Source organism: Narcine bancroftii, chromosome 1 (assembly GCF_036971445.1).
Source record: "Narcine bancroftii isolate sNarBan1 chromosome 1, sNarBan1.hap1, whole genome shotgun sequence".
NCBI classification, from domain to species: Eukaryota; Metazoa; Chordata; class Chondrichthyes; order Torpediniformes; family Narcinidae; genus Narcine; species Narcine bancroftii.
In genome coordinates, this window is record NC_091469.1 from 438,920,297 (window position 1) to 438,944,804 (window position 24,508).

At 41.3% G+C, this 24,508-nt stretch overlaps 1 protein-coding gene across 5 annotated transcripts in view; it reads left to right on the plus strand.

Moving 5' to 3' along the window:
• cdk14 (cyclin dependent kinase 14) overlaps positions 1–24,508 on the plus strand; it is a 776,693-nt gene that overhangs the window by 197,142 nt on the left and 555,043 nt on the right. For all 5 annotated transcript variants that reach the window (XR_011350130.1, XM_069914351.1, XM_069914354.1 and 2 more), the window contains one exon: positions 2,261–2,506. Coding sequence is in view for 4 of the 5 variants with exons in the window: in XM_069914351.1 (XP_069770452.1) it covers positions 2,261–2,506 (246 nt within the window). In the remaining variant the exon portion in view is untranslated. The remainder of the gene's footprint in view (positions 1–2,260; positions 2,507–24,508) is intronic.

The window sequence follows — 24,508 nt, forward strand, 5'->3', positions numbered from 1 at the left end:
TTGTACACTTCTGGTTTTCCCTTCCTGAAGTTGTCAAGAAGCTGTAAACCCAAACAAAAATGGGAACAAGATCTAAACATAAAGATAAAGAATGAAACATGGGAAAAGCTATGCTCCGGAACTATGAGAAATACAATAAACACGAGGTTACACATGATACAATGTAATCGGTTACCATGCCCCAAAAGTTAAATAAATTGGACCCAACAGTATCAGACAGATGTTTTCGCTGTAAGAAGGAAATGGGAACAACAGTACATGCAATTTGGGCATGTGAGAAAGTGGAAAAGTTTTGGGAAGATCTAAATTAGGTATTAAATAAAATCACAAAAAGCAACATACCAAAAAATCCAGAGATCTTTCTTCTAAGTAATATAAGAAGTAAAGATCTTGGACTCGATTTGGATGGAGCACAAAAAAGACTTATTATGATAGCCTTAGCTGTAGCAAAAAAATGTATAATGTTAACCTGGAAATTAGAAGATAGCCTGAGAATACAGCAATGGTACATAGAAATGAATAAATGTATTCCTTTGGAAAAAATAACATATAATTTAAGAAATAACATCACAGTATTCGAACAAATTTGGGTACCGTACATGGAACACAACAGAGAAATCCTACCGCGGACCTCCACCCCCTAAAATGACAGAAGGAGAAGAAGACGAAATGAACTGACCCAGTATGTAAAAGTAGATGACACAAATTTCTTGTTTGTTTTCATTGTGTGATGACATTGTTTAATGGGTTTAATGTATCATATATGTTGAACGTTGAGTGGGTGGGGAGGAGGGGGGAAAAGGGGAGAAGATGACACTGTGTATATTCAAGAGGGAAATGTTTGTGTGTATTTTGGTCAGTATGGTTCATAGTGTGAAAAATAAAAAAAAAATTAAGAATCAGTTCCTTTGTTTTGGTGACGTTAAGTGAGAAGTTGGTGTTAGTGCACCATTCAGCCAAATTTATAAATGGTGGTGTTATCATAGGTCGTAGGTTTAAAGTTTAAAACTAAAGATTTTAATTATACGGAGAGTGATGGACCCTTGAAATGTGCTGCCAGGTGTAGTGATGGAAACAGATAAATCGTAGCATTTAAGTGGCTTCTGGATGGATACGTGACTGTGCTGGTTAGAGACAGTAAGTATTCTGCAAGTTAGAGAGGATATGTATCATGCACAAGCATCAGAGATTTGGTTTACTTTGCCATGATTTTCAGTGCAGATATCGTGGGCCAGAAGTAACGGTTCTATGTTAATAGTTGTTAATTTGAATCAGGAATAAAAAAGGAATTTCGGTTGTATGACTGGAAATAACACCACATTCACTGGTTGAATTTCCAGCCTCTGTGTAGAAGAGTGATAATGTCATAGACGATACAGCACAGAAACAAGTCCATTAGCCCACCATGTCCATTATGATCATCTAACTGCTACTTTTACACTAACCCTACCCGCAACCCAGTTTATTTTCCCCATGTTTCATCAATTGCACTTGCAGACACATTTTCTCAAGTGGAATGAACACACAGACAGAGACAGATAGACATACACACTCACCCCGCACAGGGAGAAATTGAAGGTGGGGATTGAATCCACGTCACAGGAGTGGTGGGAGTAGCTCGACTCGCTGCACCAGTGTGCTCTCCACACTGCTTGAATGGCAGGTTTAATAGGATTCTGAATGGAGCTATATTTTAGGGACAAAGAACTCTCTAATTAGTAGCATTAAGTAATTTTGGCATGTTAATTTTATAAGATGTACATGATATTTTACTTTGTGAATGTGAAATGTATATATTGAATAACAGAATGTTACACTATCTGTTGAATCAAATCAACCTAATCTGTTAAATCATGCATGATTTAACATTATTCTTAAATATTAACAATTGAAACTCGAATCGTTTTTGAATAAGGTCTGTTGCTTAGACAATATTTCCTCATTTGCCAGAATGCAAACCTATCACTAGACTTAGCTTTTATTCATTACTATTGTTTGGATCAGTATTCTGGAAGAGTAATTGAAGCCAGTTATTTCACAGCATCCCATTGTATAAATTATAAATATTTTATACTAAAGGAGACTCGGGGGACTGTTAAGGTTTTCCTATCACAAAGCTACTTTCAAGCAGTAGAGCTAGAATTTGAATGTATCACTATACAATGGAGAGTCCAGTAAGCAAACAAAGAATAACTTTTAACATTAAAATTCTGCAGAATATTAGTTTTCATTTAATAAATATGACAACATTTTTCCACAGATATGCGTCGCAAAGATGTCTACAAGAAATTCTCAGGCTGTGGATTCTGTTATCAAACCATTGGATACCATTCCTGAAGACCGAAAAGTCAGGGTACAAAGGACTCAGAGTAGTTTTGATCCATTTGACAAGCCAACAAGTCAAGTAAAAAGAGTCCATTCTGAGAACAATGCATGCATTAACTTCAAGACCTCCACCAGTGGTAAAGAGTCTCCAAAGTTGAGACGACATTCCAGCCCCAGTTCAGTAAGTCAAGTGACTGTAATGCTGTCCCTTTATATTTGTTTGTATTTCAAATTCTGTATTTTATGTTCTTGATGTATGTTTTATAAATATGCATGAGTTTTTGTTGCTCTTTGGGGAATTGATGTCTTTTCAATATTTATGGATGTAAGCAGGCTTAACATTTTGGTCAATTTTAAAAGTTCGGTATTTAGCTTGTGAGAAATGAAGGTTTTGAAATGTTTTTTACTGGGAGAAGCAAACTGTCTGGAAAATAATGAGCAGATGGAGGGGGCTTACTCAAAGAATAGTAAATGTATTGGAAAATGATTTGTGCTGTACTCTTGGGCCACATACTCATTGCTAACAGTGGCAAAGTGGAAAACAATATCAGCTTTTGAAATTATTTCATGGTGAAGGTTAGGTTGGAAAATAAAGATAGGTGAAATTAATAGGTAGAAGGAAATTTAAATTTAATCTTCAACATTAGTAAGAGCATAGGATGCAAGGCTGACATAGTGGTTAGCACAACACCTTTACAGCGCTAGGGGTTCAAATCCTGCGTTTTCAGAAAGGAGCTTGTATGTTCTCCCAGTGTCTGCGAGGGTTTTCTCTGGGGACTCCGGTTTCCTCCCACTGTTCAAAAAATACAAGGGGTGTAGGTTAATTGAGCTGTTTGAAATGGATGGAAGATCTTGGGTTAATACAAATTAATACATTTGATTAGCCACATTATTATAGGTGGGCAGTTAAATTAGAGAAGATCCAGAGTAGTTGGACTTGAATTTTAGCTTGAATGAAAGGCTGTAGTTTGGTCACATTGAGAAGATATTTCTCAGTTTAATTAATTTCTCTCATTCATATTCATGTAATGAGCTTTCTCACTTGTTTGCTGCAGCACTCCTAAATCCTTAATAAATTTAGTCTTCTATTTAATTGATATTCTTTGAACGAGCCTTCCAAAACAGAGATTCTCTTCCCAGCCTTGTCATGGGAACAGATTACGAGGCAGTCAGAGGCGGTCCAAGAATGTGCTCAAAGCCTCTTTAATGGTCCCCATTGACTCCTAAGAATGTGACCATGGAGAGGAAAAGGATCCCTCAGAAGGGTATTGAGAATCTCAAGGCCGTGCATTTGGAGCATCCAGAGGTCTTGTGAGGGCCACCCCACAAACTATCTGCAGATATTGTTGGATACCACCTGGCTCCATCTGTGAAAAAGCTTGTGGGTTCTACATTGGGCTCATTGTCCACCTCAGAATCTACGTCAATAGACTGGAAGTAGGTCATCATTCTATATCTTGAGGAGCTGGTGAAAAGAATAAAATATTTTGCATAAAATTGACCTGCTTTCTGCTTTCAGTTCTGGTTCCCTTACATAGTAGCAGATATTGACAAAGAGAAACAAGAATCTTGAGAAAAACAATGAGATTCCAGAGGAACTCAGCAGATCAAGGCCATCTATGGGTAGATACGGTCAGGCAACATTTTGGATGAGACCCTTTGTCAAGACTGAAGTAGTTAAGTAATGTAATCAATGATAATAAAATAATGTATTTATTTATTATTTCAATTGAGTAGGTAGGAAGGGCTGCAGGAGTTATGTAAAGCCCCTTTCATACTTGCATCCCAGTAAATCAGCCATTCAGTGTCCTGGGATAGGAATGGGTGTTTGGCTTTTCACACTTGACCACTCCTAACCAGGATACTGAACACTTTCACTCTTGCAAGGGTTTATCCCCTACTTTTGGTTTGTTTAATCAGAAGTACCTGCTATGTTGCTGCCTGTTTCACACTTTCCTGATCTCAACCCTGGTGTCTGCAGACGCCAGGGATTGTACTAGGGGTCGAGGCCGGCAATCCCTGACATGAGATGACATTATCTGATGCCGGTGTTGAGCAGATTTTGCTTTCACACTTGCCTCTTTTAAGGCCGATCAGAGTTCAATTCCTGGGATCAATGGCAAGTGTGAAAGGGACTTAAGCTGTTATTTTAAGCACTGATTAGTTTTGCAGAGTAAAAGACTTCTAATAATGAGTGAAAACAAGAAACTGAAGTTGTGAATGACTGAATGTCAATGCTGATTAGAAAATCAAGCAGCACTGGTGGAAAGAGAAACTGAGTTAACTTTTCAGGTGAAAGTGACAAGGGATCAAGACCATGCCAGATCGTATGTCAACCTTGTCAGTCAGACAATCATGCCTCCCTTCTGGACAGACTGAACGTCTACTGTGCACTGTTCAATGAGAAGAACAGGCTGACAATGAAGAAAGTTCCATGTCTCCATGATTAATGGACTCACAGCATAGCTGGTGAGAAGAACCCTATCCAAGGTGAAACCAGACAAGGCAGCAGTACCAGACAACATACTTGGTTGGGTACTGAAGGACTGTGTCGACCAACTGTCGGACGTCGTTACAGACATCTTCAATACTTCACTGCATCAGTCCATCATCCCCATGGATTTCAAGGCAGCCACCATTATCCTGGTACCAGAGAATATGACAGTAACAGGCTTCAATGACTACTGGCCCTTGGTACTGACTGCCACCATTATGAAGTGCTTCGAGTGTCTGGTTATGGAATGCATCAAAGTGCACGTCCCAGAGACACTGGATCCATTTCAATTGGTCTACAGATGGAACTGTTCCCATCATGATGCTAGAGCCTTGTCCCTCCACTCCATCTTGACCCACTTGGAGAAAGATGCCTGATGTGCCAGGCTGCTGTTCATCGACTTCAGCTTGGTTCTTAATATGATCATTCCCCAGAGGCAGGTGGAGAAGCTGTCCTCACTGGGACTCAACACACCTCTCTGTAACTGGATTCTGGACTTCCTGTCTGGATTAGTAGCAGAACATTGAGCGCTGTCTGCATGGGTTTTCCCTGGGGGCTCCGATTTCGAACCACTGTTCAAAATGTACTGGAGGTTGTAGGTCAATTGGATGTAATTGGGCGGCACGGGCTCATGGGCCAAAAGGGCCTGTTATTGTGCTGTATGTCTAAATAAAAGTTAAAAAAGAGGATCATTGCGGACTTCAGGATTGTGCAGCTCCTCCCATTAGGAAAGAGATGCAGGAGTATCAGGGCCACCTCCATGCAAGTTTCCTGGTGAGGCCTTTGGGAAAAACCCGATTCACCAGCCTTAGGAACAGCTGCTTTCTATGGGCAGAGAAACTACTGAATGAGTGACAAACTGCTCACGGAGACTCTTCTATTTATTTCACAATATTTATATAGGTATTGCATATAAATTGCTTGTAAATATTTCTGCTATGTGCATATACTGTATGTGTTTGCATGTTTTTACACCGAGGACAGAAGAAAGCTGCTACGTCCAGTTGTACTTGTACAATTATATGATGATAATAATAAACTTTAATTTAAATGGAAACAAAAATTTTTTGCCAGAAAAAATACAGAAATGTTGGAGGAAATCAGCAGGTCTCGCAGCGCCCCATGTTTTTACTACATTCACAATGTGTGCAAACTTTCAGGTTTCACTCTTTTGTAAGAGTACTTTTGTTTCACATCACACAGGTGTCGGCAGATATGCTGAGTGCTCCAATCCTTTTCTCATATCATATCAAATGTCCAGTTTTTGTCGTATTTTGAGTTCTTATCCATACTCTATTTCCTTGTACAATAGAATCCCTATTATCTGGCACCTACGAGCAGCTATGGGGCGGGTGGGGGGGGGTTGGGCATTTGTGGGCATTGCCCCCCTAAATGAAGTATTATGACCCCCACCCATGCTAGGATAGCCAGATGTCCGGTTTTAGGCCAGACAGTCCGGCTTTTGAATAATCTATCCATCTGGTGCCACCTTGAGCTGGATGTTATAGGTGCAGAAAGAGGGCAGTTTCCATGTTAAATGTGGCATCCTGGGGTCTTTAGGTCATGCGCAGCCACGTTTCTTGCACACATTAGAGTACTGGGGCCACTAGCATCACTTCCCCCTCCCACAGTGTTACGCTAACTGCTTTGCTACTTGTGCTGCCGTCAGAATTAATCCCCTCTTCCATATTTACAGAGAAAGCCTAACTAATATGTTCAATACTAATACTCTTATTAGGCAGGGATAGGGAGACACTATGTGAGAGTTGCCCTAGTGCCGAGCGACATCGACTGGTTCTTCATTCTGATGTCTCTGTCATTCCCTCGGTTTAACCTAACTCATCTCCATGCAAGTGTCCTGGTTAGGCCTTCGGTGCAACTTGACTCACCTCCATGCAAGTTTCCTGGTCAGGCCTTTGGGAAAAACCCGACTCACCTCCATGCAAGTGTCCTTGTCAGGACCTCGGCATAACCTAACTCACCTCCTCACAGGACTTAGTCAAGGCCTTGTCCCAGTCAGACCCTCAGTGCACTTTCCCCACATTGACAACCTCACTAACCTCCACAAGTGGTGACAGCAAAAAGAATGCATGCTCATTGAGGGGCATTGTACATTCAACGGGCCAAACCTGCATAGGTCCATCGAAGATTCAGTGCTCCACCACAGGGTCTTATCGCCCATTCTTTTTTATTTGAAATTTTATTTATCTACTTTTTTTTAATGCTGGTTATTTGAGTTTCCCTTTGCTTGAGTGCCAGGTAATGGGGATTTTACTGTATCTAGTGATGTTGGAGGCTGAACTTGTAGCACTAGTTTGTACATTAAATAAGGATTATGAGCATTCTTCATTAAACCCCAAGTTGGGTATCTGTAACCTCTTCTATTCTGAACAAACTTGACTTCAGTCCTTGAATGACCTAGATAAATTTAGGAAATCTCATTGACTGAATATGTAAAATAAAGGTTGTGTTTGTTTGCCAAATCAGAAGAATAAATTCAATCTACTCTTGAATCTCCAATGCATTTTAACCAGGGAAAGGAAATGATTATTTTTGGATTTTTTTTCATGTATTGTGTCTTGCCTTGTGTCAGGATTTGGAAATATAACACCTTTGATAAAATTCTACTTTGAAGATTGTAAAGAGAGTCTTTAATTTTACTAAAACTGATGTGGATTTCAGCTTATAGTGACAACTTTTTTCCGCCTCCAGTTTTTCCAAATCAATACTTCTGTTGCAATATTGTACTCTAATAGAAAGTATTTTGAGGCACAGAGTAAAAGTAGATTTTCTGTTGAACAAATTGTAATAGTTAAACAGGGATATGAGCTAAAGTAAACATGTTTTCATTAAGACACATAAAAATGAAGTAAATATGATATCATTGATCTTATTGCAGTTAATTTTCCATACTAAACTGTATGTGACAAGTTTCATATAAAATGTAAACTGGACAGTTTACTGGAGATGAGTTAGGTTAAACCAGATAAAAAAGGAGTAGCTTAGGGTATGAAATTTGGAAACACGAATGATTAAACAATATAGTAACTGGAATAATCATTGCTCGTTCTGGAAATTTGAGGAAATAATACCTAATATTATAATAAATAATACCTGGAACTCTCCAACCAGAAGGCATTAAAATGGACATCCAGTTTTCTTTAGACCCCTCTCCTGTCTCTCCTTCTTTCCTTACTCCTCTGTCTCCTTTCTTCCAACTCCCCGTGTGCTTTACTTCTCCATTCAGAGCGACCCCCTCCCCCCATCAACTCAGCTTCTTTCTCTTCTCTCCTTCTACCCAGATGCGTCTGTGACCTCTTGCCTGATGGCCTGTGCTCCTACCCCTGCCCCTTCTCTCCTCCTCCTACCTTTTCTTTCAGGCACCTGCCTGCTTTCTGCTCATGCCTTGGTGAAGGGCTCAGTCCCAAAACGTTATGTCTTTGCTTCTAATGGATGCTGCATGACCTGGTGAGTTTTCCCAGCACGTTTGAGTACTTAACAGCTGCTGTTTTATTTTAAAGTGCTTATCTAGTTTGTTAATTGCCTTCAGAAAATAAAGACTGTCACCCCTTTCTAATCTACCTACATATGATTTCTGTTCCAAGGTGTATGATTGTCTTCTAAATCCTTTAGGGATGCTTGTGGTAGAAAATAAATACTGCTTTACCGGTGTGGACAAGATTCTCAGATCATAATTTATTGTCATGAACATGACATGAAATTTGAGGTTTTATGGGAGCATTACAGTACAAATATTGCTATAAATTACATTGCAAAAACTAGTAAGTAGAACTAGTTCTTATGAAATGTCGGACTTTAGTTTGTGGTCCAGTCCCATGTTTATCTATAATAAATTGTAATTCTGGTTATCTTTCCTCTTTACTCTAATTCCTTTTGTCCCATAGGTATTCGTTGACTTGCTGAGGTCTTCCAACCATTTGCTTTTTGCTTCAGATTCCAGCATCTGGAGCCTCTGGTGTCATCGGAATCAATAAGACTTTTTTTTCCCTCTGGTCTGTGTATCCTTATGAAAGGATGCAGGGATAACAAAATGCAAGACATTTTTCTGATCAAGGAATTTAATGAGTGCTCACGCAATTGTAATTGCATTATTAACTATAATGGTGACTTGCCTGCTTACCTTTTCTTTAGTTCCTATGAGCTCTCATAGCAATGAAGCCACTGGGATAAGTGCAAGAAAACTGCTGGCACTATATGTTGCAGGTCTGCCAATATCTACAAAGCGACAAGATGGGCTTTAAAATTGGGTGTAGATTATTGTATTGCTAGCGAGTTAGTTGAACTGAGCAATATAAAATATACAAAGAGGTAGTGGGCTAAATCACCTGATTTGAATAGCTGTAAATAAGTGAAAAATGTACGCGGAAGTATTGAGTAAATTTCAGAGCAGTAACTGAAAGGTATGAATTTTTCTTCTTTCTTTGGCTTGGCTTCGCGGATGAAGATTTATGGAGGGGGTAAATGTCCACGTCAGCTGCAGGCTCGTTGGTGGCTGACAAGTCCGATGCGGGACAGGCAGACACGGTTGCAGCGGTTGCAGGGGAAAATTGATTGGTGGGGTTGGGTGTTGGGTTTTTCCTCCTTTGTCTTTGTCAGTGAGGTGGGCTCTGCGGTCTTCTTCAAAGGAGGTTGCTGCCCGCCAAACTGTGAGGCGCCAAGATGCACGGTTTGAGGCGATATCAGCCCACTGGCGGTGGTCAGTGTGGCAGGCACCAAGAGATTTCTTTAGACACCCCTTGTACCTTTTCTTTGGTGCACCTCTGTAACGGTGGCCAGTGGAGAGCTCGCCATATACATGATCTTGGGAAGGCGATGGTCCTCCATTCTGGAGACGTGACCCACCCAGCGCAGCTGGATCTTCAGCAGCGTGGACTCGATGCTGTCGATCTCTGCCATCTCGAGTACTTCGACGTTAGGGATGAAAGCGCTCCAATGAATGTTGAGGATGGAGCGGAGACAACGCTGGTGGAAGCATTCTAGGAGCCGTAGGTGATGCCGGTAGAGGACCCATGATTCGGAGCCGAACAGGAGTGTGGGTATGACAACGGCTCTGTATACGCTTATCTTTGTGAGGTTTTTCAGTTGGTTGTTTTTCCAGACTCTTTTGTGTAGTCTTCCAAAGGCGCTATTTGCCTTGGCGAGTCTGTTGTCTATCTCGTTGTCGATCCTTGCATCTGATGAAATGGTGCAGCTGAGATAGGTAAACTGGTTGACCGTTTTGAGTTTTGTGTGCCCGATTGAGATGTGGGGGTGCTGGTAGTCAAATGACGGAGTGTAATTATGTAAAGACAAGTGTGAGGGAGTGACACTTGGTTATTCCATTCCACCTAAAGTGAGTATTAAGAGTTTATTGTCATAAAATGTACATACATTCAAAGCACAAATAATTCAAAATTCATTCTTTTTGTAGCCAAAAAAATAGGTACTTAAGATACATGAATTAAAATTGTATTCATTAAATTAAAGGGAAAGTTTCCATTATTGTCACGCAATACTACATTTAGAACATAACATACCGTAAGGAAGACAAAGTCACCATTTTGTCCAACGCCCCTCACAGGGATGAGGCCACAGTGAGGAATGAACTCAACCCCGGTTTACAAGACCAGTGCTCTAACCACTGAGCTATGGAGGGCTCACTACAATATGTCGAGAGATTTTAAAAAAATAATAAATATAAAAGGATAGATACATTTTCACAGTTGCATTTTGTGTAAGAATAAAAAGTGTAAACAGATATTTTGGTGGGCCCGGAGTAGTTTATGGTTAGGGATGATGGGGAGGTTCAAAAGCCTGATAGTTGTTAAATAAAATGTGCCTGAAGGTATATGTTGGCCAATGAAATTTGTATCAGAACTGCTCTCTAGTTTAACGCCATCAGAAAACTGTAGCAATTTGCAGATTTATTAAGAACTTGGATTTGTTTTTTAACTGTCGTGTTGAGAAAGGTATTTGGTGGGTTCACAAAGAGACGAGTCTGGACACAAGAATTTTCATTCACATGTCGCTTTTATTATCGAACAACAATTTATGGGAGACCGTGGGAACCATAACGGAAATAAAATACACGCACAATTTATAATGGAGCATGGAAAAATGCTACACAGTACACGATTTATAATTCACACAGGTGGTGCTAACATTCGCACACTATAGCAGGGGTAATACACATCCTTCCTAAATCCCTGATAGTCGGGAGGTGGCCCTGGTACAAACAGTACCCACAGGGGTATACACACACTCTTGGACCCCTGATCATCTGGAGGTGCGACTCTACTGCGAATATCGATCTATAGCAGTTTAAACTATAGTGATACTACAGCTCAGCTTCAATGCAGTGCACACCTTACCCACAACACTTTCAAGTGATAGCCACAGTTGCGACCATAGTAAGGTGGTATCTGGGGCTATCACAATGAGCAGAGAGAGAGATAGCAATGTGCTCTGTCCTGGTGCTAAATAAAGGGCTCTAGCCGATAGTGACGCTGAGTGATTTAAATTTGCCAATTGCAAGGTGCGCACTAATTAGTGGTCAGAGCCCAACCTTAATTGACAGATTATGTGACTTCTGAATACATTCCAGACAGCGAGGGGCCACTTGACCACCCACAACTCGCATTCCAGATAGGCAGGGAGGCTGCATTTCCTCCACACACTATATTCTATCCCTCAGAACCCACATCACTCTGGAAATATGATAATCAATGACTTAAGATATATATAATTGTAATTAAAAGAACAATAAGATGTGTTTAAAAGAAAAAGAGAGAAAATTATACGAATCAAGTGGATAAATATATACACAGTGCCCTCCAAATGCTGGACAAGACACACAATCAAATTGAATGACAGCGCCTCACGAGCTCCCCACCCTGAGCAAACAGGGTCGCAGTGTTACTGATGGAGCAGGGTGTTGTGGGACTGCTCCCCAGTGACAGAAAGTAGGGAAGAGAAAGAAATTTGGTCACTGACTTGCATGCCTGTTTTCTCTAGCTTGGCTGGCAAATGTGAATACTTTTGTTACCAGGCAGTGCAAGGTCATCCATCAGTTGCCAGAGTCCTCTCTTGGCTTGCACATCCCGCACCTTGGTTACTAAATAGCCCACCAAAGACACCAGTCGCCTTCATGCTCCCTGGGAGGTGATGCTTGTGGGGTCCCCTGTAGATACCCATAATCATTACCCACCCCCCACGTCAATGGGGTGCCACTGCAAATGGCTGTGTTGGCCCCATTCTAGGAGGGCAGGGAACCTGGCTTGGTCCACTGTCACTACCCAGTCATAAGGTGTGGTGCCATTATTGATCCTTTCTGGCTGAAGCCTGCACAATGTTGGCAATCGTCTACTGGTCAGACAGACTGCCCAGGCCACTTGTTTCTCCATGAGAGAGAAGGGAATTGGGAACCCTCTCATCTCCCAACTGATATGGATATGTGTTTGATATGTGTTTGCCTGGTCGCTGGTGGTATCGGTCTCCTCTCCTAGTTAACCCCTTACCTGTGTAGTCATGGGGCTCCATTGTCTCACAATAACCACCTATGTGCCCACCCGAGGTCACCATTTTAAGCTACCTCCACATTTTGGAGGATCGGAGGGGTGCCCTTGTGGCAAACCTGGGACTGCTTGGTCACTGATAAAGGCTCGGACACAAATCCCTATCATAAATTTCCTCACCCTCTCTTCCTCTGATCCCTCAATGATCACTGGATTGTATACTTCTGAATTTCCTTTCCTGAAGACAGCAATCAGCTCCTTAGTCTTGCTGACATTGAGTGCAAGGTTGTTGTTGGTGCACCATTCAACCAAGATTTCAATTTCTATCGTGTATGTTAACTCATCCCCTTCCTTTATAGAACCCATTACCGTGGTATCTTGGCAAATTTGTAGATGGTGTTATTGTCATACTCAGCTACACAATGGTAGGTGTAAACTGAGTAGAGCAGGGGGCTAAGAAAATAGCTTTGTCGTGCTGTGGTATTAATGGAAATTATGGAGAAGTTCTTATCAATCTTTATTGATTGTGGTCTAGAGATGAGGAAATCCATGATCCAATTACACAGTGGAGTGTTGAGTCTTGGCATTTGCTGATGAATTTTGAGGGGAGGATGATGTTAAATGATGAATTGTAGCCGATAAAGAGCATCCTAATGTATGCATCCTTACTGTCCAGGTGTTCCAGGGCTTTGTGTAGAGCCAGTGAGATTGCATCTACCGTAGACCTGTTTGTTTATTTGGGGATCCTTTAAAAGATGAGAACTAGTTTAACTTTGCAGTCCTTTCTTCTGACATCTTACTGATTGGCAGCTACTCTGATGTGATATTTATTGAAATGCTTTGTTATGTAAACAAAAATCCAAGTAATTAATTGGGACGTGATTCGTCGAAGATTAACTTCTTCTAGGATAATGTATAATTTCTCTGGTGCCGCTGACAGAATCACTCAGTAGTTTTGTGACGCAGAGATGTCAGTTAAAGCTGAAATTTCCAGCACCAACTATGTTCTGAGTTGTCAATGTTCAGAAAAAAAATTAGAGATGTTGAGCTGCAAAAAAATCTGACCTACATGAAATCAACAGTTCCTGACCCTTCTTCTCTTAACTCTTGCTCTTGCTGATTAACTCATCAGTTTGCTTTTACCTGCTGCACATTAACTTTGTTACTTGAGGGTGAAAGAGAGAAAAAGCACTGAAATAAGCCCAAAAAAAGCCATCATATACATGGTGTCCGTCGGCTACCCAGTCACACTATTCCTATATAAATACCACATATTATTCTCCCGTTATTGCTATCAATACCCCCCCTCCCCAAATTATGCCACTCACCTTCATGCCAGGAGCAAATTACAGTGGCCAATGAACCTATCAAACCACATATCTATGGATATGGATGGAAACCATAGCACCCAGGTGGTATCCATGCAGTCACAAGTAGAATGCACGAACTTCACATAGTCAGGACCTGAGGTAAGGAATGAACCTGGGTTTGTGGCTTTGTGAGACTCAACAATGTTGCTGTTGTATGGGGCTACTCCACTCCAGTTGAGTTGTTGTTTGTTGATGCATTCAAACAAGACTCATAGAGAAAAAAGTGTGGTGCACCATGGAGTAAGTTTTATCAAAGTTTACAAACAAAATCAGGTGAATAGTAGTTGCCATCCCCTCAGTGAAAATGACAGCTCCCCTACATTGCAAGCCATCATAAAGAAGGCTGTACTAATTTTTCAACAGATTCACCTCATTGGCCATCCACATCTCTTAGAAGAATTAGCACAGTGTGGGTTTTTTTGCAATAAAATGCAGGATTCTTTTGTGTGTAAATGGGATGTCATTTCCTCCATACAGTAGATAGTACCTATATCCTCGTGTAATTATCAATACTATGTAATATTTGACCCATCCTTCCTGACCACCCATCCAAGCTCAGGCTCCAGACACCCCAACTGTGGATCCCCACCTCTGCCACTCACCTTCCTGAGCATCCAAGGCCCTGGCTTCCCTCCCACTAGAGCTCCTAATGCCCTGATCACTATACTCGCCCCAGCTGCCCGCCCATCCGTGCTCCCGACACCTCGACCACAGATCCTTGGCTGCCTGCCCATCCAAGCTTCCCGATTGCGAACCCAGCCATCTGAGCTCCTAATGCCTTGAATGATGCAAGTGCTTTATGCGGTCAAAAGTATAATTCATGTAAAAGTCGGCCTCCACAATATGTCCCAAATAATTGATCCAAAAACTTTGATAATTCCACAAGTATATACAATTACATGAGTTGTAAACTTTGCTGTACTGTTAATGTGGAACCAAGAGTCCACTACCAGCATGACATAGTAAAGCTTTTTTGGTGTGCTCTGACATTTTTCTGAGTCTACACATATCGGAAGCTTTGATATTCTGTTTGTCAACTGATTGTCAAAGTTTATTTTTGAAAATTGAGTGTGTGTTGCAAATTAAAGGAGTGGAACAGATTTATGGGAATGACTGATAATGCAAGTTCCAAACTCTGTGTGATTGCCCAAAATGTATGTTTGTCTGAACATCCTCCATAATTTTGGTGCAAGTGTTAATCTGGATGGTTTTTTTATGATTAATACAGGGAGTGAAATTTAAGATAAATATCTTGATTAGTTACCTTGACAACTGGGTTTACAATTTAAATAATTTTCACATTACATACTTATTCTCATTTGTACATGGTTACCAACAGATGTGCATCAGTAATTTAATACTAAACGTGCAATGGGGAATCTTCTTCATTTACACTTGAAAAATACATAACCCTTCATTTTAGGAAATGCCTCTACTGATGAAGTATGGAATTTCCGTTTCTGATGATAAACTTGATCTTCTCTAAACAAGATTTGTGAAAAGTTGGCAAGACTGATTTTTTGAGCAGCATGTCGTGGCTGAATTGCAGTGTGAAATGAAGAGTCGTAGTTGAGTTCAAACGGAAAACAACAGTTTACTGTTGGACCTGCACACTTTTTAAAACCCCGGGCTCCCAGCCACCCCCGCACCACTCATAGCCTAAGGTAAAGCCATCATTGCTACCCAAGACTTCCCGAGCTGGTTTAATTTCCTGGTGGGTGAGCTGCCTCGTGGCTGCCCCCCCACCCCCCCAGAACCGGCTTTGAGAGGCACTAATGCTGGTGTCTCTGTGTCTGTCTTCCTGCTGTGCTTGGGTGGTCTCCCTCATTTGCATGCTGGTGGTACTGCAATGGGCTTGTCTAGGTGTGCAGGTTTAAGGCAATCAATTGTGAATGTCTCTGATCTCCCACCTATGTCCAGCACACAGGTTGTGACGTTATGCTGCAGTACTTTAAATAGACCTTCATAAGGTCCATGTGCACCTCTATGCACAAACACAAATTTGCAATTTTTTAAGTTTCTTGGGACGAATGATGCCGTGATGCTATGGAGTGACATGGGAACCGGGGCCACTTTGCTGAGCCGCTCCCACAGTTTGTTTTGGACTTCAGATGGTGGCACTTCCTGTCCTTGGGTTGCTGGTACAAATTCTCCAGGCACGACGATAATGACTGGAGATCCTCCTTGGGTGCAGTCCATATACCAAGGCGTATCCAAGGTAGCTCATCTGCCTACTCTGGTCCCTGGAGGCAGGCCATCAATGCATTCTTTAGGTGCCTGTGGAATCTTTTGACCAGGCCATTGGACTGCAGATGGTAGGTTTGTGTGCGATGGAGCCGTATTCTCAACAGTTGTGATAGCATGTCCCATAGAGCAGAGGTAGACTGTGGACTTCTGTCAGAGATGATGTTGGAGGGAAGACTCCAGATCAGAAGCCTGCCTGTTTGAATTGAGTTCAAATGGAAAACAGTTTACTGTTGGACCAGCGCACTTTTAAAAACCCTAGGCTCCCAGCCACCCTGCCCGAGACTTCCTGAGCCAATTCAATTTCCTGGCAGGCGAACTGCCACAAGTGGATGTTGAGAGAGAGAGAGAGAGAGAGAGAGAGCACAAAACCTCGAATTCAATAATTTACATGCAGATTGTGGAACGGTATCAAGAGGAGAGTTGCAAAACCTTTTAAGGGTCTGAGGACAGGGGATTCAGTAATAATTGTTTTTTGATATATTTTTCCCCTTTCACATAATATCAACAGTGCTTTTATTGTTAGGACATGCAGAAGACTCCATGCTAGAATCTGAACCAAAACACACTATGCTGGAAGAACTCAGATTTCAGATTTATTGTCAGAGTACATACTATACCTGACATCCCATATCACTCTGAGATTCGTTTCTGCAGGCTAAGCAAAATTACTGGTAGTTCAATAAACAAACTATACACAGCCTTTATATGTGAACAAATAAAGAACTATAAACAGATAGAAAATGTAAACAAACTGACTGTGCAATACAGAGAGAACAAAAAGAAAATCAATAAAGTGCACAAGTAAGAATCCTTAAATGAGTCTCTGACTGACTGTCATTGATTAGTCTGATGGTGGAGGGGTAGCACCTGTTCCTAAACCTGGTGGGGTGAATCTTGTGACACCTATACCTCTTTCCTGATGGCAGCAGCGAAAACAGAGCATGTGCTGGGTGATGAGGGTCTTTAATGATTGCTGCTGCTCTCTTACAGCAGTGTTCCCTGTAGATGTACTCAATAGTGAGGAGGGTTTTGCCTGTGATGTCTTGGGCTGGGTCCACTACCTTTTAGAGAGCTTTGTGCGCGCAGGGGTATTGGTGTCCCCCATACCAGACTTTAATGCATCCGGTCAGCACACTTTCCACCACACATCTGTAGAAATTTGCCAGGGTTTCTAATGTCATACCAAATTTCTGCAAACTCCTGAGGATGTAAAGGTGCTGACGTGCTTTCTTGATGATGCCTTTAGTGTGTTGGGTCCAGGAAAGATCCTCTGAGATAGTGACTCCCAAGAACTTGAATATGCTCATCCTCTCAATCTCTGATCCCCCAATGAGCACTGGATTGTATACCTCTGGCTTTCCCTTCCTGAAGTCAACAATCAGCTCCTTAGTTTTGGTGAAATTGGGTGCAAGGTTATTGTTGGTGCACCATTCAGCCAAGTTTTCAATTTCCCTTCTAAATTCTGACTCATCACCTTTCTTTATACAACCCACTGCAGTGGTATCTTGGAAAATTTGTATATGGTGTTATTGTCATATTGAGCCACACAGTTGTAAGTATAAAAGTGAGTAGAGCAGGGGACTGAGATTGTGGTCTGCAGGTGAGGAAACCGATGATCCAATTGCACCATGGGATGTTGAGCACCAGGTTTTGGAGTTTGCTGATAAGTTTTGAGGGGATGATGGTGTTAAATGCCGAACTGTCATCGATAAAGAGCATCCTGATGAATGCATCTTTACTGTCCAGAGCTTTGTATAGAGCCAACGAGATAGCCAGTGCCATAGACCTGTTGCTACAATAGGTGAACAGGAATTATCCTTATCACTGCTCAAACAGGAGCTGATAGGCTTTAACACCAGCCTTTCAACATTTCATCACTGATGAAGTAAGTGTTACTACACTCTTCCCTCTTCCTGCGTACCGACCGGTATGTTTGATGCCTGTTTGAATTAAGTGTGTACCACACCCTGCTTGACTGAGATTGTGAAGATATCTGTCAATACATTGGTAAGTTGCTCAGCACAGATTTTTAATATCTGGCCAGGTACTCCATTCAAGCCAGATATTTTCCCAGATTCGTTCTTCTGAAGACAGCACACATATCATCCTCAGATACAGACAGGATCCCCATCAGGGGACTTGGGGGTATGGAGGGGTGGTTCTTCGCTGTTACTGTCATCAAATCAGGCGTGGAAGGTATTCAGCTCCTCTGAGAGTGAAGCTTTGCTGTCTGGTACTTCACCGGATTTGGTTTTGTAGCAGGTAATGACATTTAGACACTGCCGCAGCTGTCGAGTGTTCCTTGTTGTTTCATTTTTATCCGAATCGTCACTTGGCCCGGGAGATGGCTTTATGCAGGTCACACCTGCTCCTTCTATATTGGTCTAGATTTCTGGAATTAAATGCCTCTGATCTGGCTCTCAGTAGGTTCCAGATTTCATTGTTCATCCAGGGCTTCTTGTTGTGGAAAACCCTAGTGGAAAACCTGGAAAGGGGGAGGGGAAAAAAAGTGAACAGGTTAGCAGAAAGCAGAGAAGTTGATGTTAATGCCATCTGGCTGGAGAGTGCCCAGATGGAATATAAGGTGTTGGTTCTTCAATACTTGCACCATAAGATGATGGCTATAGTTTTTAAAATCTCACTGCCATTTTTCCTTTATAAATAACCCTCTTAAGCTCTGTTCTGAATCTTCAGTGTGACTGGTATTCCACAGTACAGTTGGACAGCAAATTCCAAAGATTCTTCATCTTCCCGTAAAGAAATTTCTTATCATTTGTTTCTTGAATTACCATGCCGTTATTTTAAGACTGTGACCCCTGGTTCTAACAAACAAGCCAGGAAAAACATCAGTGACAGTGAGCTTGTTATGGCACAAAAGAATTTTGTAAATGCTTGTTGACCCACATGTTTCACACTTTGCAAATGATTGACAATGAACTGGGAGCAAGTTGCTAAATAGCAGCATTCTTCTTTTGTGTTAATTAAATTTGTCTCAACAGTTTCCCAGTTTATTGGGAAGATGCCACATTTGAAATTATACTGGAAGAGCCTGGAGAAGCACTGGTAGTTCAAAAGAATTGCAGCTTTTGTTTAGCTTCCAGTCTCAGTATTTCAAAAATATGATTTAGTAATTATTTAGATGAGGGCACACCAAAACGAAATAAAGCAACATACAAGTAAAGGATGGGGAGGAAAACATTGCAGCAGATGTTGAAATAGAAACAGGAAATGCTGGATACATTCTGCAGGTCAGGCACCACCTGTGGACAGAAGAAAATAATTCCTGTTTGGAGTCAAAGATTTAAGCAGAAATGAGAGAAAATGTGTTAGTTTTAAATAACAGAAAAGATGGAAAAGGATGAATAGGATCAAGGGAAATGTTTGTGAAAAGATTGCATGAGGTCCTCCAGTTGATGGATTAGTGGGGACATTAAAGTTCAAGTTTATTATGCATAAAAAAGATCTGAAATACAGGTCTGGCGGAGCTCACGGAAAGAGAAATGCTATGATGTTAATGTGTGAAGAGGACCTTCAATAGATTTGAGCATCTCTTACATAAAGATGACAAATTCAGAGGACATAGATTAAGAACAAGATGCCAGGTAATGTAAGGAAGTAATAAAGGAGAGAGATTCTGGAACTATCCTCACTGGAGAACGGAAATCTGTTTAGAGATTTAATTGATGATTTGAAAATGATGCAGGTTTGCAAAAGGTGACTAAGACCATGGTCCCTAAAAATAATTCCAAAATTCAAGCAATAAATGCTAAAATGTTCTATTTGGAAATCTGCAATTATTGGAGCTCAGAAAGAGATTACTCAATTCATCAAAATAATGATGGCCCCTGGAAGGGAAATAATAGACTAATACCACACCATAAATACTATTATAGTTAGACTAGTAATTTTCCTGAAAGAACACAACATTGGGATATACTGAAAAATCTGTCATTTCCAAATCCTGATTTCAAAATATTCCAAAACTTGATTACATTGTTACAAACTAATGATAAGTGTCTTTAGTGGACATTATCTGCCCACTTTTGCTGCTCATGTTATCAGCAGCTAGCTAATGTCAACATAGGGTTGTTTTTTAAAGAAACATGCTGTTCGAAGAGATGATATTTTTGACAGTCATTCTATAGATAGCAATCACAGTACTGTACAAAAAAGTTTCTGCAAGTATTACCAATCCATTTCATTACAATCCACATGAATCACAGCTTGATTGAATGAAAGTGAATCCTAATGGAAGATTATGACTTAGAGTGATCTGTTGGTTCATTGGAGGGCTGTATGGTTCAGGTTTTCATGAATTTTTCATCAGAATGAATCAGTTTCCACTGTCTTTTTATTAGATATTTCCACATGAAACAGATCCTTGCAATAAAGCTCAGGGTATAAAACAAATTGTGGATCTTATAAAGTAGAATCAAATCGCAAAGGTATCAGATCATGTGCAAAAGTAAATCTTAAAAGAGGTTTGTTCAAACAGAAAGCCATTTGATTACACAAGGTAATTTAACATTTAAAACATTTACTGAAACATTTTCAGTAACCATTGAACTTAATTTTATGATTGCAAGTCAAGCTAAACTGTTGTTGTCGAATGCTGGGTTTCTGAGTATTTGAAAACTACCACTCTTTGAAAGTATTCCTACCCACATATTGCTTAACATTTTTATTTGATGTGCTGGACTTTTAACTACTATTCATAGTTAAAATAATTTAAATTCATAGAAAACCAAATAAAGATGTGCACAAAAACACTTTCCTGCAGGACTGAACAATGTACACTTACCTAGAAAGTAATTTATAAATTGTCAAATTATTTTGGAATTTGTTTCAGAGAGATGAAATAGTTCCTCCTCTGTTTCTCAATTACAGGTTTTAGTATGGTATCCCATAGCATAGTTCATACTAAAAACATGTTCTACTTGCTTGAGTGTTAAAGATTAATTCATGCCATCGCTGTCCTTTCATCAATGAATGTCACCAAGCTTTTCAATGACAAGAAGCATAATAGATAAACAAATTCTCTTCTCATGCACACTCTCAGCAAGATTCAAATAAGGGATTTTCCCCAGGACGTTAAGGGAGGTCAGGGAGCAAATAGCGGAGGCACTGTCAGTGATGTTTCAACAATCACTGGAGGAGGGTATGGTGCTGTGGGATTGGAGGGTTGCTAATGTAGTTCCGTTGTTTAAAAAAAAGGCACGAGGTGTCGGCCAAGTAATTATAGGCCGAGAAGCTTGACTTCGGTGGTGGGGAAAGTTATAGAGGTTATTTTTAGAGATGGTATGTATAAATATCTAGATAAGCAGGGATTGATCAGGAACACCCAGCATGGGTTTGTGAAGGGGAAGTCATGTTTGACGAACCTTGTTGAGTTTTTCGAAGAAGTGACAAGAAAGGTGGATGAAGGTGGGGTAGTTGATGTAGTCTATCTGGATTTTAGCGAAGCTTTTGATAAGGTTCCACATGAAAGGTTAGTAAGGAAGGTTCAGTCACTAGGGATTAATAGAGAAATAGTAAGATGGGTTCAGAGGTGGCAGATGGGTTCAGAGGTGGCTGGAGGATAGACAGCAGAGGGTCATGGTGGACAACTGTCTGTCAGGATGGAAGCATGTGACGAGTGACGTTCCTGTTGTTCATAATGTATATTAATGATTGGGATGATGGGATGGTTAACAGGGTAAGTAAATACGCAGACGATACGAAAATAGGGGGAGTGATGGATAGCGAGGAAGGTTTTCAGGGATTACAGAGGGATTTGGTTTGTCTGGAAAATTGGGCTGAAAGATGGGAGATGGAATTTAATGTAGAGAAGTGTAGGGTGCTTCATTTTGGTAAAAATAATCAAAATAGGACATATATAGTAAAGGGGAGGACATTGGGGAATGCACAAGAACAAAGAGATCTTGGAGTTATGGTGCAGCGTTCCTTGAAGGTGATTTCCCATGTTGACAGGGTGATTAAGAAGTCATTTGGTATGCTAGCCTTTTTTAAATCATAGCATAGAATATGGGAGCTGGGAAGTGATGCTGCGACTGTTTAAGGCGTTGGTGAGGCCAGGTTTGGAGCATTGTGTTCAGTTCTGGTCTCCAAATTGTAGGAAGGATATAGATAAGGTGGAGAGGGTGCAGAGAATATTTACAAGGATGTTGCCTGGCTTAAAATACCTAGAGTACAGAGAAAGATTGAAGAGGTTAGGACTTTATTCATTGGAACGTAGACGGTTGAGAGGGGATTTGATAGAAGTGTTTAAAATTATGAAGGGAATAGATAGACTAGATGCAAGTAGACTCTTCCCCCTGAGAGCAGGGGAGGTGGAAACAAGAGTTGAGGGTAAGGGGGCAAAATTTTAGGAGAAACATTAGAGGATGCTTCTTCACTCAGAGAGTTGTGGCTGAATGGAATAATCTTCTGGATGAAATAGTTGAGGCAGAATCAATTCTTTCATTTAAGAGGAGACTTGATATATCATGGATAGGGGGAGGGTTGGAGGGTTATGGGCGGGGAATAGGCGGAGGGGGGGTGGGATCTAGCGGAGTTGTTTGAATGAACCGGCATGGACTTGAAGGACCGAGATGGACTGTTTCCATGCCATAAACTGTTATATGGTTATTATATGCTTCTTTGGTTACTTTGGTTAAGCACACAAAAATGTAGCAGCAGTGCATGATAGCTCACTTTAGAAAAGGAGTAATAACTTTTGATAATATTCCTGATCAGCTTCCCAACTCACCTTATGGTACAGGTCTTGCATTACCACCATTTCCACCCAAGCTGATGAAAAACTCAGCACTAAAACAGTCTAAGCAAAGTTCCTATATACTTTATATTGTAAATTGATATATTTTTGGAAGATAGATTGTGGGGTTTTTAGTTAGGTCACACACAGATACAAACACTTCAAAATAGATCTCATTTAAAATGCTGGAGCTCTGCTCAAGGCAGACAGTTCAGGCTCCGAGTGACTTTGCAAACACTTAGAATGCCTATAGAGACTTCACAAGTAGGTGTTAATTGGACATGCTGTGGAGTAATGGATTATTGTTTTGGAAAGCAACAGATGAACAGGCTCACAAGATTGGGGCCGATTCCACAGTCTGTTTAAATGCAGTTTGCTGATATAAGAAGGTCATGTGACTTTTCAAGCAGAGAGAGTCAAACAGGTTTTTTCTGTCAGTCTGAGATGGAGATTGCTGGTTTTCTGCAGTGGCTTTTGGAAGCTTGTTTTGCAAACCCCATTTTGGAAGACGGGTTTTGAGTTCTGACTTCAGCCTCTTCCATACAAGAGGAGATGGTGTTTCGCCTGAGATGAGGAAAGCAGAAAAGGAACTCTGTGATGACCTGAAAGAAAGAGGTTATCATCTGGAAAAGCCTGATGGGGCAAGTTTCTTCGGAAAGACACTGACATGGCTGATCGGAAGGTATCAGTTGGTATGTGACCAATGAGCAACAAATCACTCTCTGAAATCCAACAAGAACCTTCCTGAGTGGTGAGATTCATAAATATTAAATTCTGTGCAGAGGGTTGGCACCAACCCTCTTTTCAATCTTCTTCAGCATGATGCTGAACCAAGCCATGAAAGACCCCAACAATGAAGACGCTGTTTACATCCGGTACCGCACGGATGGCAGTCTCTTCAATCTGAGGCGCCTGCAAGCTCACACCAAGACACAAGAGAAACTTGTCCGTGAACTACTCTTTGCAGATGATGCCGCTTTAGTTGCCCATTCAGAGCCAGCTCTTCAGCGCTTGACGTCCTGCTTTGCGGAAACTGCCAAAATGTTTGGCCTGGAAGTCAGCCTGAAGAAAACTGAGGTCCTCCATCAGCCAGCTCCCCACCATGACTACCAGCCCCCCCACATCTCCATCGGGCACACAAAACTCAAAACGGTCAACCAGTTTACCTATCTCGGCTGCACCATTTCATCAGATGCAAGGATCGACAATGAGATAGACAACAGACTCGCCAAGGCAAATAGTGCCTTTGGAAGACTACACAAAAGAGTCTGGAAAAACAACCAACTGAAAAACCTCACAAAGATAAGCGTATACAGAGCCGTTGTCATACCCACACTCCTGTTCGGCTCCGAATCATGGGTCCTCTACCGGCACCATCTACGGCTCCTAGAACGCTTCCACCAGCGTTGTCTCCGCTCCATCCTCAACATCCATTGGAGCGCTTACACCCCTAATGTCGAAGTACTCGAGATGGCAGAGGTCGACAGCATCGAGTCCACGCTTATGAAGATCCAGCTGCGCTGGATGGGTCACGTCTCCAGAATGGAGGACCATCGCCTTCCCAAGATCGTATTATATGGCGAGCTCTCCACTGGCCACCGTGACAGAGGTGCACCAAAGAAAAGGTACAAGGACTGCCTAAAGAAATCTCTTGGTGCCTGCCACATTGACCACCGCCAGTGGGCTGATAACGCCTCAAACCGTGCATCTTGGCGCCTCACAGTTTGGCGGGCAGCAACCTCCTTTGAAGAAGTCCGCAGAGCCCACCTCACTGACAAAAGGCAAAGGAGGAAAAACCCAACAC